The sequence below is a fragment of the Rousettus aegyptiacus genome, unplaced genomic scaffold, assembly GCF_014176215.1.
Source record: "Rousettus aegyptiacus isolate mRouAeg1 unplaced genomic scaffold, mRouAeg1.p scaffold_m13_p_6, whole genome shotgun sequence".
NCBI classification, from domain to species: Eukaryota; Metazoa; Chordata; class Mammalia; order Chiroptera; family Pteropodidae; genus Rousettus; species Rousettus aegyptiacus.
In genome coordinates, this window is record NW_023416309.1 from 113,767,565 (window position 1) to 113,786,790 (window position 19,226).

General features: G+C 58.3%; 2 protein-coding genes across 6 annotated transcripts in view; one reads left to right on the top strand and one right to left on the bottom strand.

The window, feature by feature from the left end:
* Positions 1 to 8,978, bottom strand: part of TBC1D16 (TBC1 domain family member 16) — a 63,320-nt gene extending 54,342 nt beyond the window's left edge. For all 5 annotated transcript variants that reach the window (XM_016143279.2, XM_036222652.1, XM_036222653.1 and 2 more), the window contains exon 1: positions 8,901 to 8,978. The gene's annotated coding sequence lies outside the window, so the exon portion shown is untranslated. The remainder of the gene's footprint in view (positions 1 to 8,900) is intronic.
* A 110-nt stretch (positions 8,979 to 9,088) lies between these two features.
* The window catches only part of CCDC40 (coiled-coil domain containing 40), a 31,658-nt gene continuing 21,520 nt past the window's right edge, over positions 9,089 to 19,226 (top strand). The window contains 8 exon segments of the mRNA XM_036223283.1: positions 9,089 to 9,328; positions 9,330 to 9,424; positions 11,193 to 11,256; positions 11,665 to 12,213; positions 14,153 to 14,291; positions 15,198 to 15,373; positions 15,913 to 15,996; positions 16,086 to 16,305. Of these exon segments, the coding sequence (XP_036079176.1) occupies positions 9,275 to 9,328; positions 9,330 to 9,424; positions 11,193 to 11,256; positions 11,665 to 12,213; positions 14,153 to 14,291; positions 15,198 to 15,373; positions 15,913 to 15,996; positions 16,086 to 16,305 (1,381 nt within the window). The 5' untranslated portion in view covers positions 9,089 to 9,274.

Consider the following 19,226-nt stretch of genomic DNA (forward strand, 5'->3'; position numbering starts at 1 on the left):
GCGATTTCTTCTTTTCATCACTTCGATGTTGCGTATCGTCCTTCCCGAGCCGAAGGCCCATCACGCGTCGGTTTATATTTATTCTCTTATGATTTCAATGTTCGGCGACTACTTTCGATATTTCAAAACCCCTAATTCGAAGCGCGGATGTACCCGGAAAAGCCATCCACGGGTGCTCAGGCGTTGGCCAGCTCAGGCTGCGGGCCCTGCTCCCCCTGGTGCCCCTCCCATGGCCCCCAGCCCCCCAACGCAGCTTTGCGTCCTGCGATTGCCCACTGCCATGGTGGGAGTGGCTGGGGTGACACTGGGCTCGTCACTGGGGTGCGTTTCCGCTCAGCTCCCACGTTCTGAGTTGGCGGTGCTCTAACGTGGCTGTTTCGTCCTCCAGCTGGTGACTCCAAATCCGAGTGAGCCCCCCACCCTCTCAGGAGGGGCAAGGGGAAGAATAGGTCCCCAAACTGCTCAGCTGTCGCCAGGCCACCTCCCGGCGAGCGAGCAAGCACAGAGGCCGCGCTCACACAGCGCAGGGTGCCCGCGGGGACAGGCGGCTTTGAGAGGCCCCCGGCGGCCTGGCCCCACCAGCCCTAGACTACTGCCTTTAGCCGCGGGTCAGCGGACACAGCGCTTCTCAAACCAGGGGCTGGACGCGCTCAGAGGCCACAGCCCTGGGCTGCTGACCCAGCGGGTCTGGGAGGAGCCGCCCTGGTGTCTGCAGGCCGAGCCGAGATCGCTTACTGCTCCCCCCACCCCCAGAGGAAGGCGGGAGAGCGCGGGGGGCTCTGACCGGAGGCAGACCTGCCCCTCCGGCTCTCAGGCCAGGCTGGCACCAGCGCAAATCAAGGACACGTCAGTGGCCGTGCAGTGGACCCACCGTCCCCCGCCTCCCGCTTGGTCACCAGCTGGGTGTTAACTAGGGTCGAGGGGCAGCTGTGGGTGGGTCCAGGACGGCAGGAGGCTCAGTCCCGCCAGCAGCCCAGGGCTCGTCTGTCGCAGGAACATGAATGCAGCTCGGGCGCACCTACCCCCGGAGCAGCGGGAAGAGCGGGGTCCCGCGTGTCCCAGGGTGTGAGCGGGAAGCGCCCGGCAGAGAAGCCTGGGCTTCAGGGCCCCTGGTCAGGCACTGGCTGCGTCACCACAGGCCGGCACGGGCAGCTTTCTGTGTCCCCTCCTGTCCCTCGGCGTCCCTATGAATCAGGGGCCCTGGGGAGGTTCGCCGTCAGTGTCATGAGGCGGCTCCGGCCTCGTGGATCAGGAAACGGATGGCAGAGGACGACGTCCTTCTCTCCTCAAGGCCCTGAGTCCAGCTGACCGGAGTCTACCTCAGGAAGTGGGGGTCCCCTCGGTGCCATCGTGTAGCTCTGTCTCCTAGAGGTCTAAGGTCCCAGCCGTCCTGGCTCCTGGCCGCTGGCTTCTGGAACTGCACCCTGACCGCTGCCCGGTGGGCGGGGGGGCTGAGGCCGGAGCAGAGGCCGGCCCTGCCTGGAAGCAGCTCGGGGGAGAGGAGGAAGGCCCGGAGCCTGGGGGCGGCAGGGGAGGGCAGTGGGGAACGCTCCCGGCACCTGTACCCCCCTCCCTGACACCCTCACTTCCCTGGCGGGTGGCTTCGGACCGCAGGGCAGCACGCGGGTCCCAGCCCCTCCGCCAGCTTGCCACTTCGATGGTTCGCCTAAGAGAAGGGTGCTGGCCCCAGACCCCAGGGGTCCGGCCCTGACCCCAGCGTCGGGAGCCCGCGGGCTCCCTGGGCACCCTCTGCTCACAGGCCCTCATCTCTGGACGCTGATGCAGAGGGCACACAGAGAGGCTAAGTCAGACCTGGGACCTCCATGGGACCCCACGGCTGTCGGCGGGTGGGGCAGGCAGCGACGCAGGGGTGCCCAGGATCACAGGGGCACCTATAGCTTTTAGTATAGTCAGGGGGTCCATGGCGGCTCCCCACCCCCACACAGGGACACGCCGTGCTCCCAGGTACAGAACCCGGAGCAAGTAGAACGCCCAGCCCCCCCCCCACACACACACACGGGTGTGAGGTCTTGCTCCAGGCCTGGTGACCGACTCAAGTGGAGCTGGGGGTGGGGCAGGTTTTGTACAATCTGTCAATGCCAGGAGCAGAGATGCTAAGACACACAAAATCAGCTCGCGCTCCAGAGGGAACCGAGAGAAACCTGCATGCAGCCAGGAGGGGCTCCTGACTTTTCTCATCTCTAGTAAGGATTCGGAGTTAATTGACATCAAAATAGCAGCCTGAGATGCTCAAAGCCCTTCGTACCAGCACGACAAGCTCCTCAGATCCTGAGGGATGAAGGCGGAGAGAGGAACGGCTCAAGGTAGCCCCCGGTGGTGACAAAAAGCTCATCTCCTACGACGGTGTACTTAGTGTTTTTATTTCAAAATGGTTGTGTCCGCGTCAACTTTAGACAGGCTCCTGCGTCCAGGACATCTCTGAAAGTTCCTTTCACGCTGTGCCACCAGAAGGTCTTCAATCAAGTTCCGAATGCCTCGTTTTCGTTGACAGAAAGCGTAGCAATGCCAGCCTGGCAGCTGGTGTGAGGAGGACAGGCAGGGAGCCGGGCCAGGGTCTGGCATGGGCATCCGCTTGGATGCGCAAAAACAAACAAACAGGAGCAGGTCACGGTTTGAAAGGTAGAAAGTAAAAACGCCAGGTTTTTAAGTGTCCGATCGCAGTGGGACAACAAGATGAGTTTCGTGCTGCCCTGAGCCGTCAGAGGCCACGAAGTCAGGCCAGATTTTTGCAAAATAGGCTATTGTGTAATCTGAAAGGAAGGAGCGACTTGGCCTCCCCTCAGAAAAAACACACCTGCTCGTAAAACAAGAAACTCGCTGCAGAAACCCGTGACTGGGCGTCACTCGACCCTACTCACCCGCAGCTGTTCAAGGACTAAAACGCCTCTGAGAGGCAGACTCTTGGCCACGTGCGGGAAAGGCGAACTGGGGGTGAAGGTAGCTTGAGGTTGCTTCTAGGAGAGGGGTTTGGAGGCGGCCGGAGTATGGGGGGGGGTGCCTGGAGAGGAAAGATGTCAGGGACCCCAGAAGGGCGGAGGGGAGGAAAAAGGGGGGAGGGGCGGGGAAGGAGCAGCAGACTTCTCGCTTTTTAAAGTCCTGCTCAGAACGGGCCCCGCTGCTGGGCTGGGGACAGGGGACAGCGGACAGTGGCGGGCTTGCCGTTGACCACGCACGTCCCCTCCGCCAGCCACACGGCCACTGACTCTGGGCCCAGAGGCGTCTGACCAGTGGCAGTGGTGGGGCGGGGCTCTGCACTAGCTGACACTGCGGGGTAAACATCAGACCCGAAACGCGGTCGCCGAGGTTTGCTGATTTATACCCGAAGAAAGAGAGAGAGAGAGAGAGTCCTTCTGGGCAGGGAGAGAGGCAGAGTCACCGAAAAGCCAGAAATGAACAAAACACGAATTGTGAAATGACGCCCTTTAGAAAAGACGCGCGTCTCGGGCTCGCTGGCCGCCGAAAGCGCGCGCCTTCCGCGTGCCCTGGTTCCCTGCGGCTGCGGCAACAGATCGCCGGAACCGAGCGGCTTCCAACGCCACAAACGGAGCAGCCCACGGTGCGGAGGTCGGCAGCCCCACCCGGCCTCCCCGGACTAAAACCCAGGTGTCGGCAGGGCCGGGTCCTCCCGCGGGCTCCTTCTGGAGAATCTGGCCTCCCGCCCTTCCTGGCCTCCGGAATCACCCGAATTCCTCCTCCCTCAAAGCCAGCAATGGCACTTGCGTCTCCCGCCTCACATCGCTCTGACGCCTACTCTCCGGCCCCCCTCCTCTCCCAAGGACCCCGTGGTGACACAGGCCCACAGGAGCAGCCAGGGCCCTCTCTCACCTCCAAGGCATTTGATTAATAACCGTAATTCCATCTGTGACTTTAATCCCGCTCCACCACGTGACCAGACACAGTCACGGGTTCCCAGGATCAGCAGTAGACAACTTTGGGGACCATTTTTCTGTGGATGGCAGAACACCACGCACCCTGGATAGAGCCGACTTCTAATGGGGGGGGTGTTTCCGTCTACGCCCACTGACCGTCACACCCCAGGCGGAGCCACTGTCCTCTCAGCAACAGGATGAGGACCCTGGCCCAGAACCAGGACGGGAGCCCCTGGGCCCGTGACCCGGGGGAGCAGCTGGACAGGACAAAGGAAGGGCGCCCGCTCACAGCCTGGCACTGGCCCCGGGCAGCTTCCTCGGCCCCGAACCCCAATTTCCTGTCCTGGCATAAGGGGCTCGTCAAGTCCCAAACAGGGGAACAGATAGGGGCCGAGGTGCAAATGTGTCTTCTGGAACCTTCCTAGGAAAACTGAAGAAATGGCAGCCTGGAGCCACTGGGAAAGAGGCAGCACCCCGACTTCTCCTGCTCACCGCTCCGAGCCGTGCACCTGCCTCGGGGCCACCCTGGGTCACGTGCTGGGTCACGTGGTCAGCCCTACCCAGGTGGGGATGCGGTCCCGGCATCCCATGGGGCCAGCAGTTCCCAGGCACCCGAAGGACACAGTCCGTACCCATTGTGACAGCTGCTGGCCGCAGTGGGGGGAGGCGGGCAGGGAGTGGGGAGGCCACTGGACACTTAGGAGGGTGTGACATGTGACGAAGCCCACAGGCAATTATTCCTCTGGCCTTGTCACTGTCGGGCTGCTTGGGAGCAAAAGGCCCTGAGCTCTAGTCATGTGGCCCGCAGAAACTGGTTCATCTGCTTTGCCCTCAAGCCCAACGAAAAGCGAGAATAAGACGAGGCCATGTTAAACACAAGCCAGGGACGCAAACGGGACCTTCTCCCTCCACAAAACACCTGCTGCTGACACGGCCGGGGGAGGCCCCCGCCCCCTCCCTCTCAGGACCAGGCGAAGCAGGCAGAGGCACCGCGGCCTGTCGGGAACCCCCAGCTCCACGTTCAAAGGGTGACGAAAATCCTGCGGGCAGCCCAGATCGGAGTCCTGTTCCCTGGGGGACACGGTTTGGGGAAGCTGGGTCTCCTTCACACCTGTGGGCTGAGATGACCCCTCCTCTTGGTTGTACTTAACTTTGAGTTACGGGATTATTGCAGAAGAGATAAGTATTTGCTGCACACACGCACGGCGTTCGGGATTCACACGGCTAAGACGGGAGGCTGGGGGCAGGGCCTCTGCGGAGAAGTGAGGACAAGACGACTCGCATTTAAAATAAAGGAGCAAAGTTTAGGGCAGAAACGCTAATGCGGGACCCTGGGACCAACTGCCACAAGGAAAGGACCTTTGAGAGGCTGTAACCGGACAAGACAGTAAGAAACGAGGCCGAGGGCAGACTTGGGGGCCTGACTGAGCTGTCGCTTTGGCCGAACTACCATTTCCCCCGAAAGAGCCAAGGAAGTAGGTCCTGGGAGACGAAACCAACTTTAAAAATGAGCCAGGCCTGGGAACTAAGGAAGGACTCATCCGAAAAGGCAGGGAAAGATGCAAATCCGGCCAGGAAACTGACAACCGGCCCCAAAGCGGACCAGAAGCGTTGACTTCTAGGTGGCTCCTGTAAACTTTAAGACGCCGAGGTTCTCACCGCTGTGGCAAAGCCGGAGCCTCGCACCACCAAACAGAAATGCAACCGGGGGGAAATGCACTGACTGCGCCCCTGAAAAGCAACGCGGTTGATCTTGTCTAAGGAAAGCATTTAGTTACAGAAACCGAAAAGAGAAAAGGTGTCAAATGACACCTGTCAAGTGTGCTCTTTGCCCCAATTCCAGCTCTTCCAGATAGTAATGACCAATTCATCAGACTATTGAATTCAGGGTCACGCAGCGTGAAAAGCAGCCCCGAACCCAGACCGTGCAGGCCAGCGTGGCCCCAGGCTCCGGGTGCGCCGAATCATCACGGCGGCTTTGACAGTGGCCAGTCCAGCAAGAGCACGGAGAAGGTGTGCCACATTGCCACGCCTGCCTTTGGCAGGTCCGTGTGGGTCGCTCATCGCATATAGCATGAGACATCTGGACACACTCGCTGTCCCCAGCTCTGCCAGAGAAGGGCGGCCACTCAGGCAGGACGACGGGCTGCGGCTCCTGCCGCTCCCTTCCTTGTGCTGGCCGTACGACCGAGCTTCTCAGCCCAGCTTCTCTCCTCCTCTGAGGGTGGCCATTTAAGTTCAGGAGGCAGAGGGTAAGCTGCAGATCACAAACCAGATATCAGAAAGCTCATCAAAGTAGATCTGTTAGAGATGCAAGACCAGGTGCCCGAAGGATGCACAGGTGGCCAATAGTGTCAACAAAACACCACTGAGGTGAAGGAGAAAAAACTTTCTACACCATTTCCCCTCAATTTTTTATTTATTTATTTTTTGCGGGATGGGGAAAAGGTACAGACTTGTGCTTTTTTTTCTGGGCACTGGACTCATCAACACTTGACGGAACACAAATACAGCAAGTTCTCATGAAACATCATAGATAGGTTCTGTGACTTTTAAGCGAATGACCTACAACGAAACTCATTTTGCCATAGGCTAATTGATGTAAACAGTTAGGTTCCCAGGCGTCTCATCAGTGTTACAGTGAAACAGTTGAATGAAACAATGTTATTGAAGGCCCTGCAACTTTATGGAGGACCTGGGAACACTAGAACAATGTAAATACAATGTACACCAATAAATCCGCCTCTGCTACTACCGCTGCTGCACCTGCAAGCACCCCCCCAACCCCCACCCCCGCCACACACGCATTGTATCAAACCAAGTAGCTGATCTCACAAGAGAGGATTAAAGCCTGTGAAAAAGTAGGGTCCCACGGCTGGGGGGAGACACGGTAAAATATCTATCTACTCAAGATTTGTGTTGCCAGGCAATCCACTCATCCCGTCCCTAGAATAGCCAGCAGGGACCCAGGCCCCCAGCAAGCCCCGCGAGGTTACAGTGACGAGAGTGTGTAAATACACCTAAATGAAGAATTACACTTTTGCTAATGATTAATTTTCCGCCTGATGAACCACACATACGAAGAATCAAAAAACAAAACAAAATGTTTTTACCCGTCTAGTTACATGCGAAAATCCAAATAGCGGTCATTAATAACAGTAATAAACAGTAACAAGCCCTTAGCGGTGCCAAGTAATAGACCCTTTAGATCATTGTTGCAACAGGCCTTTGAGTTGGCTGTATTACCTCCATTTTCCAGATGGAGAAACTAAGGCACAGAGGAATTAAGTCACCACCGTGTACTGGGGTTGGTGTTTAAACTTATTTCAGAGGCCACATTTTTAACCCCTGCAGTGAGCTACCTAAAACCCAGGGCAGAGAGGCCAGCACGATCGGAGGCCTGGGAAGCCCTCTGCAGACAACCGATATTAGCCACTAGTGGTGACATGAAACCGGTCCCACTCCCTTGCATTTTTATGAATCACTTTGCAGAGCCAACGCCGTTGTCTTATCTGCACAAAGAGAGACAGGGGAAGTGTGTGCCTGTGAACGTCAGAGGCCAGTCACAACAGGGGAGGTAGTGTGGCTCAGTCGTTTCTTGGGGCTGGAGCATCCTGGGCCCCTAGTTCTGTCACTCTTAGCTGCATGATCTGGGGGAAGTTACTTCTCTCAGCCTCAGTATCCCCATCTATAAAATGGGGATAATCTCAGTCCTGACTTTAGGGGTTTTGTGGGTTATGTGAGTTCATGCATGATAATCAGAAGCTATTTATATAACAACCATCATCACCGGGCAGGGGCAGGGGATTAAAAATGTCCACTGATAAGATCTTTCCTCGGCATATTCTGAGGCTCTGGTCTCCATAAACAGCCACTAGCCAACAAGCGATGCGGAACGCACAGGCCTGATAATGAGCTTGGTAATTATGACTAAAAGGCATTCCTCACCTTAATAATCCTTTCTGTGCAAAAGCTTCTTAAAAGGCTCTTTAAAAGTGTTTGATACTCAATTAAATGTTAATGTTTCTAATGAGGAAGTTTTAAAACAAACGAGAGTTTTGAAAGTGCTCCCCTCAATCCTTGACGGAGGGGAATTCTGGGATCTGGGCCTTGGGGTGGGTCGGGCCCTCTGATGATGGGTGCATCACTTGGCCTTTTTTCGAGAACCCCTTCCCTCTTTCCGCGGTAGAGAAAGAGCGAGGGCCAGTCACAGGGGCTGGACAATTGTCCCCGCCTCCACGACAACCAGAGGCAGAGCAACAAGCTTCTCCCCAGGAAAGACTGGGGATCCTGTCCTTTTCTATTTCTGAAAAGAATCTGAACTAGACTGTGGCCGACATATGACACGGACTTCCCAGCGTGGGAACAACAGGATTTCAAGATTCACGGGCTTCTCGCAGGGTTCTTTAGGTTATTTTTAGCGATCTTACATTGCCTATTTTTCTCTTTCTCCTTTTTTCCATTCTTCTTTCTTTTAAAGTAAAGAACAAGGGGGAAGAGCCTGGGCCTAAGGGAAGTGAGTTTCCTGACACGCGGTTCTTAACGGGACCACCGAAGGCCCGGGAAGGCTAAGAGCGCGCGCCCTGCGGGGTGGACAGCACAGTTTGGGGGGGCCCCGTGGGCAAACAGCAGCCCCTACGACTTCTCATTCGCGTGCTCCGACCATCCAGCCAGACAAAGACCCCAAGTTCCCTGGTCCACGGTTCCAGACAGGCGGGGACCGAGTCTCCACGAATTAGGCCCACTCCCAGCCTGGGGCGCCCGCACCGCCGCCGAGAGGGTCCCCAAGATGCTTCCCGCATGACCCGGGGTGCTTGCGCGCCTCCCGGTCCCTGCTCGGGCCCCGCACCTCCCCAGGCTGCGGCCAGCAGCTGGCCCATGCCGGGCCCCGCGGCCGCAGCCCCACGGCCCCGCGCGCCCGCTGCGTCCGCGGCGGGGAGGAGCTGCCCGATCCCCCGCGGGTTCCTCGGACCCTGCCCCCGCGGCCCCCGGCCGGGCCCCAATACCCACCCGGGTCCCACAGCGGGGGCCGGATTCGAGCCGGCTCCGGGAGCCGCCGCCGCCGCAACCGCTGTCGCCGCCAGTGAGGCGCGGCGGGGCGGGGACGAGTGGCGAGGCCCGGCCCCCGGCCCGCCCCCCGGCCCAGCGCGGTCCCCGCCCCCGGCCCAGCTCGGCTCAACCCGGGCCCCAGGCCGCCTCCCGCCTGCCCCGGTCCCGACCCGGCCCTGCCTCGGTCGCCTTCCGCCGTCTGGTCCCAGGTCCCCGGCCGCCGGCCGCCCGAATTCCTGCCCTTGCGGCCCGCCGGGGTCCCCGGCCACGGACTCTGCCCCCGACGCGAGCCCCGCGGGCCCCAGGGCGAAGGCGGGGCCCCTGGGGCCCCCCACATGCGTGCTCGCCCTCTCCATCCGCCCTCTGCACTTCTGTTTTTCCTAATTTGGGGGGAGGAAGGGAGGGCACCAGGCAGAAGGCCGCTGGGCATCCCTCCTGCGCCCAGGATTCTCGCCGGAACCCGCTGAGGGGGCGCCGAGCCCCCAGCTCTAGAGAGGAACCGGTGGGCACCAGGCTGGGGTCTTTGGTGCCCCAAAGGTGCAGCTGGCTCTGGGCCCCTGGCGCCCCCCTCCCCTCCCCCCCCCCCCCACTGCTTGCAACCCCCGGCACTTCGATGTCCCAGGCCCCGGGTGCCCCGCGGGGTCCCCTGGAGGTATCGGCGGTGCCCACTGGACGCACTTTGACACGGTGTCGCTTTACAGAAACTGAGCCAGGTGGGGCACAGCTCGGGCGGAGACGCAGAGATGGAGGATCCATGTTTATGCTTTAATGTATTTGCACATTGAGAGTCTGTGGCTGGTGCACAGAAATGGCACAATGGCCGCCCGGCCCGCGGCGCGCGCTCGGTCTCCGCCCGCCGGATGTTGACAGCGTCACCTAGCAACGGGAGATGGCGGAGCCGGGTGGCGAGGCCGGCGGGTAAGCGGCGCCGTCGGACCGCGGGGCTCGGAGCGGCCCCCGCACCTCGCCCGCTCCGCAGCCCCCGGGGCTCCCCTTTCCCCCCGCCGCTGCCCCTCGCGTGCCCCCTCTCCGGGCCTTTCCCGCGCCCGCCCCCGGCTGCTTCGCCCTCTCGCCGCCCGTCCCTTTGTCCACCGCGGTACCCTCCTCTCTTTCCTCTCGCTCTAAGAGCACCGCCCTCTAAAACCTGGGACCCTGTCAACCCCCCGGTGACCATGGCAACCACGACGCTTGGCAGCGTCTGCCGCGGAGCCGGAGCCGGGGTGCAACTGTGGCTGCCGGGAAGGGGACCCCGGGCTCTGGGCTCTGTCCCTGCGGGGACGCCGGGAGCAGGGGACCCGCCCAGCCCCCGCCACCTCCTGAAAGTGAGGCTCCCCACCCCCGACCGGACTTGGGGGTCCCCGCGGTCAGGCAGCCCCTCCACCAGGGTCTCCACCGCACCTCCCCGCGATGAGCCTGCCACCAGGCCCTGCTCTGCTCTCACGCCTCCTTCGAAAGCATAGAAAGTATTTTAAAGAATTTGCCCTTGACCTTAGACACCTCTGTATTTCTCAGTTTTTTTATTTTTTTATTTTAAGGTAGGTCTCTGTGTACCTCAGGGAAAGAAGTCAGGTTACATTAAGTGAAAAGGCTGAATGCCAAATGAATGGTATGCAGAGCGTGAGCCCTGCCTTAGAGTGTGTGTGCGCGCACGCGCATAGAAAAATGTTTGAAAGAATATACCTTAAATCTTACTATTACCACTTGAGAAGGAGAGGAAAAGTCACGGGGGATTTTTATGGTCTGTGTCACACATTTGTGTTTTAGTTTGACTTTTTATTTAAAACATAATGCGCTTGCGTTTTTTGATCAGAAACAAACCCAAATAATTTTAAGAATGTCATCCGGGACATTCAGGTACTATCCAACCAAGAGTTCACAGCGCGTCGGCCCTTTTGGTGCCGTTTCCTCTTACTTGGTCTCTCTTTTCCCCGGTTTTGTCACAGACACGAGTGTATTTAAGGTGACTTTTCTGGCGTGGTCTATCTGTGCCGTTCCTTTGATCCTTTGATAATCGTCTTACTCCATTCATTCATGCATGCATGCATGTAGTGACTCTTTTGTGGCACTCCCGCCACGTGACAAGCATGATTCAGTTCTGGGGTTAGGGACAAACATGACAAAGTCATGGCCAACAGCCTGGAGGGGAGGCAGATAATTAATAAGTAAATAGATATGCAGACATCGGGCAGGGACGAATGCCAGGGGAAAGAAGGGCTATTACATGAAATGATCCCGCTGTCTCTGGGCCACCAGGTCTCGCCAGGAAGGACCCTGGACTTCTGAAGACGAGGAGGACGAGGATCAGGAAGGCGACAGGGTAAGGTTCCCTGTGGGGTGAGTCGTGCTGGGCTCGTGTTCACTGGGAATTAAAGGGCTGGGACTTGCCCGAGGACAGACTCGGTGCAGTCACAGAGAAGCTCAGTTTCCCTCCACCCCACGTGGCGTGTTGGTGGCCAGTGAGGAGCACCAGGGACAACCTACTCTTAGATGGCCTGAGTTGTTCAGAATTCACTTACTGAAATGAAGGGTACAAAATTATTACTAACAAAAAAACGAGAGAGTGCAGATAAGTTAGAGCATGAAATGTAATCTCTTAGTGACGCTCGAAAGCTTGTGAAGGCCACTTCACAGGCTTTGATAATGACACTATCGAGAATAAAAGCCTCGCGAGATCCTTTAAACTTTGTTTCCTGATCCCCCCCGCCTCCCTGCCACACGGCCATAGGTGTCAAGGACAGAGGAGACCAGCGACCAGGAAAATGAAGAAACTGTGGATGCTACAGAGCATTCTGAAGGGGAGGGGACAGCCAGTGTGGAAGTCGCAACCAGTGGGGAAGCTGGAAATGATGAGGAAGCCGGAGACAATGACAAGGCCGGAGACGATGGCGAGGCCAGGGACGATGACGAGGCCAGGGACGATGACGAGGCCAGAGACGGTGACGAGGCCAGAGACGGTGACGAGGCCCGAGATGACGGGGAAGTTAAAAGTGAGGACGAGGAAGCTGGAAGCGACGAGGAAGCGGGAATGGAAAAGGCGTCGAAGTCCGGAAGGGAGTCGGAGTCCGACGTGGAAACCACGTCCCCCGAAGGCAAAGGCAGTTCTACAGACCTGAGCTCCTCAGACATCGGTCCTGAGGACGCGCCCGAAGACGACGCTGGCCGCTCGGACCCGGACAAAGAAGCGAGGACGGAGGCTGATTTTGAGGACGGAGAGTCCCTCGGGCTGTCGGAATCCAGGGATGAGGAGGTCGCCTCCACAGAGCCGCCCCAGCAGGTATCAGGCTCATCCGAGCGAAGGGGTCGGGGCGCCTCTGGACGCGGGGTTGGCCAGTCGGTGAGTGTCCCCGAGGTCCCTTTAACGCAGGTGTTTCACTGTCCGTGTGCTTTGCCGCCCTGTGCGAGGAGCTCGGAGTACGCCGTAAATGCAAGTTGCAAACTCTGTTAGAAATTCCTGCGCGAACTCGGGCCTTAGGATGCCGAGGGTCGCACCCGCCTGCGGTGTCCCCAGACCCAGACGGTCCATGCGAGGCCAGTGCGTGTCCGGTCTCCGGAGCAGTGCCGTCCAGTCAAACTTCCCGCGGGGGCGGAAATGCTCTTTGTGTGTGCTGCCCAGCATGGTGGCCGTCCGCTCCGCATGGCCACGGAGACATAGGAATGGCTGCGATGACCCCCATAAGGGGAGCCTCAGGAACCACCCCCTTCCCCCTGTTCCAGCCCCTCACCCCACATTAGCCAGCCTCACCCGTGGGCCTTAGGTCCGGATTTTTCTGGAAGGGAATGGGGTGGCGGGGAGGGCAGGGCGGGGGAGACAGCATTGCATTCCTCAGTCGTGGACTCTGGGATGCATGCCCTTGTCGCAGTGAACCCCGACAGCAGCCCTATGAGGTGGGGACTCCTGTCGTCCCCATGCACAAACGAGGAAACAGAGGCAAAGGGCCGTCCTTGCCCCAGGCCATGCAGCTGGGATGGCCGATGGCCGCCCTTTTACAAAGCCACCGTCCTGAACCACGAGGCAGTGTGGCCCCGCCCTGCAAAGCCTCACGTGATCAACGTTCTCCGCTCTCCACTCACGCTTCATGTTTACAAATGACGTATCAGGCCCAGACTGCTTTTAAGAATTAACGAACAGTGTGTCGACCTCCTAAGGGGACCACTGGCTGGAAGCGCAGGTCACCGGCGGAGCCGTAAACCTGATTCCCACCCTGGGGCCTAGTTTCCGGAAAATTCGCTGGGAAGCAGTTTCCAGATTTGACCAACCAGAAGGGCAGCGACAGACTCTAAGACGGAGCCCTAATTCCCTCCTCTCTAGAAGAGACGGGATGTAGACTGGGGGCCGCCGAGTCCAGAGGCGTGTGGGGGCCTCGCTGACTTCTCGTTAGGAAAAGCCCTGTCTGGACACCCCAGAGAGGGGCATTTGACTTGGGGTCCCCACTGATGTCACTAAGGCTCCGGATGTGGCAGCCGTCATTTCTAGAGCCAGTGTCGCTTGGGGAAGTAGAGTGAGAAAGAGCATTAGCTGGGGGTCGAGGCAGCCGGCTTTGAACACACCCTTGGCTGCTGTTCAAACCCCAGGCAAGGTCTTTAATTCTGTGAGGCCACCTCCCCCACAGGTAAGAGAAGTGACTAGCGTTCCCCTGCTAGGGTTGTGTAGGGTCATTGTGGCTGGGAACCTTCTCCAGTTCATCATCAGCAATAATTATTGTCGACAATAATAATTACAAGGGTCTCTTTTACAACTAAAATGGGGCCGGGGTTTTAATCGAGGGGAAATATTTCCTTATCGAAATGTCCCTAAAGCGGAATGGTCTGAAAGGGGAGAAGAAACGGGCCCCTCGAGGGACCGTTGCCCAGGGCCAAGGCTTTCTTTCCCGTATGCTTTCACGAAGAGGATGCTCAAAGGGGCTGCTCACCATTCTTGGGGAGGTCGGTGTTTGCGGGAAAGGAACCCATGCTTACCGGTCGCCTGTCCCTCGTGTCCACACTTCGCTTCAAATCGAAACACGCAGAGGCCTCCCCGGGATTCCTCGTTGGGGTGTGGGCGGGATGATTTCCATTTTGACCATCTGCAAAAGCCAAGTAATGTTTATCTCCAGATGGTTTTCTATTCCTTTAACAATCATGTTCAATTCTGAGCACTGTAACGAATCACGTTGAATGACCCCTCGGTCCTGATGAAGCCCTCAGTGATGCAGGCTTGGTTGTTCTTGCTCTAGGAAATGTCTCATGAGGAGCTCCTGCAGACGGCGCCTACCTCCGGGGGATGGCGCCACCTCAGGCTGAGCCAGGGGAGCAGCGACAAGTCCTTCGAAGAGCTGCTCCGGAGCTGGGAGGAGCCCTTCGCTTGGGGGCCAGGTACCACGGCACTCACCCGCGGGTGGACCCCTCACAGCCCCTCCGTGCCGGGCTACTGCACACATCACCTCCTTTCCTGCTCGGCTAAGAGCCGAAGCATAAAACTATTATCAGCAGACATGGTGAACATTTCATCTCCACGCTAACCGATGAGGTGGGATCTGCTCGCCATTGTGCAAAGACCCTAAGAGTCATTCAGTAACTTGTCCCAGGAGGTGGCAGAACCAGGCCCTGCCCGAGATTCGATGGCGCCCCAGCCCACAGCCCCGACCGCCGCGGCTTGCGGCCTCCTGGTCTCAGAGATGAGCCCGGTGACAGCGCCCGGGGATGCGTGTCTGTTTGCTGGGTCTCGGAGGCCCTCCTGTGCAGCACGGCCCTGTCTCTTTTGCTTGGCTCCTGTGTCCCGCGGTTGTGTACTTGGAAAACAGGGTACTTCTCACTGCATGTGACACACACGGCAGGTGTCTCGCTCCCCTCACACGCGGCAAAGAGGCGGCGCGCGCGGGAGCGCGTGAGGCGCCGAGAGGGGCCGCCCCAGCCCAGGCAGCCGGAGAGGCCGAAACGCGGCCCGCGGCCACTTCGTTTCCTCTCAGCCTATCGGCCGTGCCCTTCCGTTCCCCCTAAATCCATCTAGCCCCTCCGTACAAGCCCCCTCTCTGCTCGCTATTCATGTATCCAAGAAAAGTACCTACAGAATACATGGCCTTTCTTCCCGCCTTTGAAACGGTACCCGTCCCCGGGGACGCGCGGCGTGGGCGACCTGCAGGCAGAAGATGCCGCGCGCCGCGCCTCTGCCCCCGGCCCGCTCGCCAGCCCTTCCTCCCTCCTTCCCACGCGCAACACGGAGCTGGGAGTCGGCCGTGTGGACGACGCTGCCAACTCCCAGCGGCGTTCACTGTCCCCCAGGCGACCCCCTGGAGGAGCCGGACGCCCACCCCCGGGAAGGACGCCAGCCCTCCTTCCTGGACAGCATCCGGCTGCCAAGCCAGCCGGAGGAAGGCGCCTTGGAGAGGGCGGAGTCTGAGGGCAGCGACGAGACGGAAGACGACGGGTCGCAGCTGGTGGTCCTGGACCCAGACCACGTACGCAGAGCGTCCCCGGGCCTGCTCTGGCCCCGCGCGCATGCGCTGTCCTCTGCCATTCCGGCCCTTCCCTGCCCGCCAGCTCCCGGTCCCCACCCCGCCCCACCCCATGCCACATTCTCATCCAACCCGGTGGCCCAAATCCCCCCCGCGGGGGCTCGGCGGCTGCTTGGTAACGCATAGTCTCCTTTTAGGCCACGTGCCCCGAGGGAGTGTTTCTCAGCCGCGGCACCGCTGGTATCGGGGCCGCATCATTCTCTGTGATGGGCGCGCGCCGGGAAGGGGGCCGGGTGCTCATTTTGCGCTAGGACCTCCCTCTGGTCGGCCCCTGGAGTAAAGCTAGGACCTCCGCCCCGGCTTGGAACACGCGCAGTCAGGACGAGGCCTCTGGTGTCCTTACTTCGTGGCGCCCCGGAAGCGGGGAGGGCCCGGAGTGGGAGCCATTCCCGTCCATGTCCATTAACCCCTCCCCAAGCGGTGGCGACAGGCTGAGCGCGGGCGGCGACGGGGAGCTGACAGGTGTGCTCGCGTCGTTGCAGCCCCTGATGTTAAGATTCCAGGCTGCTCTGAAGAGCTACCTGAACCGCCAGATACAGAAGCTGACCCTGGAGCTGCAGGAGCTGGTGCGTGGCGCCCGCCCCGCGCCCCCCGCGTCCCCCGCGCCCCGCGCCGTGCCCTCCTCCCGCCAACCGCGTTTCTCTCTCCGCGGCAGGACGTGGCCGCCAAGCAGAGCCGGGCCCAGCGGCAGGAGCTGGGTGTGGACCTCTACGGGGTCCAGCAGCACCTGGCCCGCCTGCAGATGCAGCTGGAGAGGAGCCACGACCGCCACTCGATCGCCGCGTGCGCGCGGCGCCGCGAGGAGCAGGCGCTGCACGGCGTGCGCTGCCGCTACGCCAAGACCTGCGAGGCCGCCGGCGACGAGCGCAGGAAGCGTGAGCCGCGCTGCGTGCCGCGGGCGCGTCCCCGGGCGGCGGAGGAGCGGGAGCGGGCGAGGCGGGAACGCGCCATCGCCCTGGCGAAGCCAACCCAGGGCGCAAGGGCTCGAATGGTTGGGGGCCTCCAGCTGGGCGTAGGCGCCGATTTAGGGGAAACCGGTGGCTTTGGACCAGATGAGACAGCAGGGCTATGACTCAATACGCGCACTGTGACTACTGAAGCGACACCCCGCACGTGGGGGGGCGGGGGTCGTGGGTCACAGGGGACAATGGCTTCCTTCCTTAAGCCTCTGGGGTTTATTTTAGTGTTTGTGCGCTTAAGAAAATGCGTCCAACGTTCTTTATCACCTCTGTATTAATACTACGATGCGGAAAATAACCTAAAAAGATGCGGAAGAAAACTGAATCCCACGGAAGTCCCAGGCGTGGCCGGAAAGAAACGGGTTGGACCCTGAGAACTGCGGGAGAACGTTCTGGACCGGAGGGTCCGAGCAGGTGCTCGCCAGCAAGCGCTCCTCCCTGGTCAACGCCAAAGCAACAGAAACGCCGAACAGAGAAGGACGCGACATCCACGATAAAAAGAGCCGCGTCCCGCGCACGTAATGGGTTTTAGACCAACCCGAAAGCGGGCCCAGCCCCCACCCCGCGCCTGCAGCGAGTGCACCAGCGCCCCCCGGCGGGGCTTCCGGGAAGGTCCGCGCGCCTCGTGGGCTCGGCGTCCCCGGTTGCCCGCCCCGCCAGGGACAGAGCGCAAGGCCACCGACCCAGAACCCTGCACGTCAAAATATGAGTCATCGGCGGCTGTCCCCAGTCGCGAGGGGAGCGGGGCTGGCCTGGTGGCCAGACGCCTCCGCGGACAGACCGGGCTTGGAACACGGAGCAGAGCCTCGCGGCGCCGGCCCGGTCGGTGCTCTGCGCATCTCAGCGGACAGCTCATCAGTCAGATGAGAGCACAGTGTTGGGGAAAAGGATACTTGGAATTTAAAAGTAATCATCAAAAAAAAAAAATTTTTTTTTAAAGTAATCATCGGAAAAAAAAAAGTAATCTTCATCTGAGAAAGTCTCCCCAGAATTCAGCGCAGAACCCCTTCGCGGAGGAGACAGATGACATGGTCGGCCGCTCCGGAAGGGGCGATACCCCTGAGACAGAGTCCCAGGGGTCAGGGGCATTAACTAGTGTCGTCAAAGGAAACCATTCGCAGAGCGCGAGGGAAACAGGCCTTGTGGAGCCGCAGGTGAGAGGAAAAAGCAAACATGCCTAGACAGAGCTGGCGACATTTTTCAGTTCTGAAGGGAAATGGAAAAATGCTGCAGGCTTGCAGGCAGGATGAAACCAGACACTCCTATGTTATTCGGGGACGCCCCCCCCCCCCCTAAGGCTCCCCGTGCAGCGTAATCCTCACTGCGGTACAGAACACTGTGAAGAGGTCAGCTGACGACGTGCGAACATCCTGAATCAAATACTAGCAAACGCTGGGTGTTTGCTCAGCAACGAGAGCTGAGGCTCTGCAACATACGAGAAGAAAAATACCCCTGCGTCAAGAAGGGCTTCCTTCCGGAAAAATCTGAAATTAGGAAGCATTTTATGATTCATCAGTTGAAGGAGAAGGGAAAAAAATATTTTCTGGTGGATGCTCAGTGGTGTTTGATAAAACTCATTGTCCATCCTAAACTGGGCTAGAAGGGAAGTTCTATCTAAGCATTTATCAGGAGCTAACGAGGAAGCTTAACTCCGTGGAAAGCACCAGAGTTAAAACCAGGAGAGGCGAGGATGCCGGCCAGCTCTACTGCGAGCACGGTTTGGAGGTTCCAGGATGGAAGAAACGAGAAAAATACGTGAAGGACCGATTTGGGGAATAACATGATGAATTTCTCATTCTCTACCAATGACACAACTGTTTGCTCACCTGTAAGGTTCAAGGTTACCCATGGGAAAAAAAAAAAAAAAGGCAATGGAAGCAGCGAGAAACCAATGACGTAGCCGAACGCCAGGTCTACAGTTTTCTTCCACACCAGTAAGATCCAGTTGGAAGTTATAATTTTGTAAAAATCTCACCCACAATAGCTATAACAACCATAAAATACTTAGGTATAAATCTTACAAGAAGCGAGTGAGCCTATCTGAAGAAAATGATACAATTTATTAACAAACATGAAACGGTATATGGAACAACCTCACGACTGAACTGAAGATGCACGATATAAAAAAATGTCATTTCTCTCCAAATTGATAAACAGTTCAGTGCGGTTCCAGTTGAAATCCATAATGAGATGTTTTAGGTGAACTTAAATGTATTTCACATGTTTATTTACTTATTATCAAGAAGTAATGATTCACAATTGAAGCACTCTGTGGCAGAGTCGCCTGCCGTCCCCCCGGCCCCCAGCCCCCATCCCCCGGCCCCCTCCACAGAAGCGCCTGGTATTATTCATTCTTGTGTATTCTTTTAAAGATATTTTTGCACGTAAAAACAAAGTTACAAGGATGTGTGTATATTTTTTACACAAGCAGCTGCATGTTCCACCCGCCGCTCTGTTTCTTGCTTTGTTTTTGCTCATCGCTGTGTGCTGGAGGTCATTCCGTATCCACGCCGAAAACACGCTCCGTTCTTGACAACTGGACTGTAAAGTTCTCTTGGAAGACTAAATGCACCAGAATATCCAAGAACATTTATGAAAAAGGAGGCTAATGAAGGACAATCGCCCTGTCAGGAATCAAAACACAGTATCGGTCTGCAGCGATACAATCAGAATGGTGCCAGGATTAAAACAGACGGGTCCGCGGGGCGGGGCAGAGAATCCCGGGAGCGTCGCCCGGGAATTTAGCTCTTGAAAATTACGTAAACAAAACTAGGCTGCACTTTTAAATCCCTAAATATTTTTTGATCACTTGTCCACCTGAAAGTCAATAGTTAGAC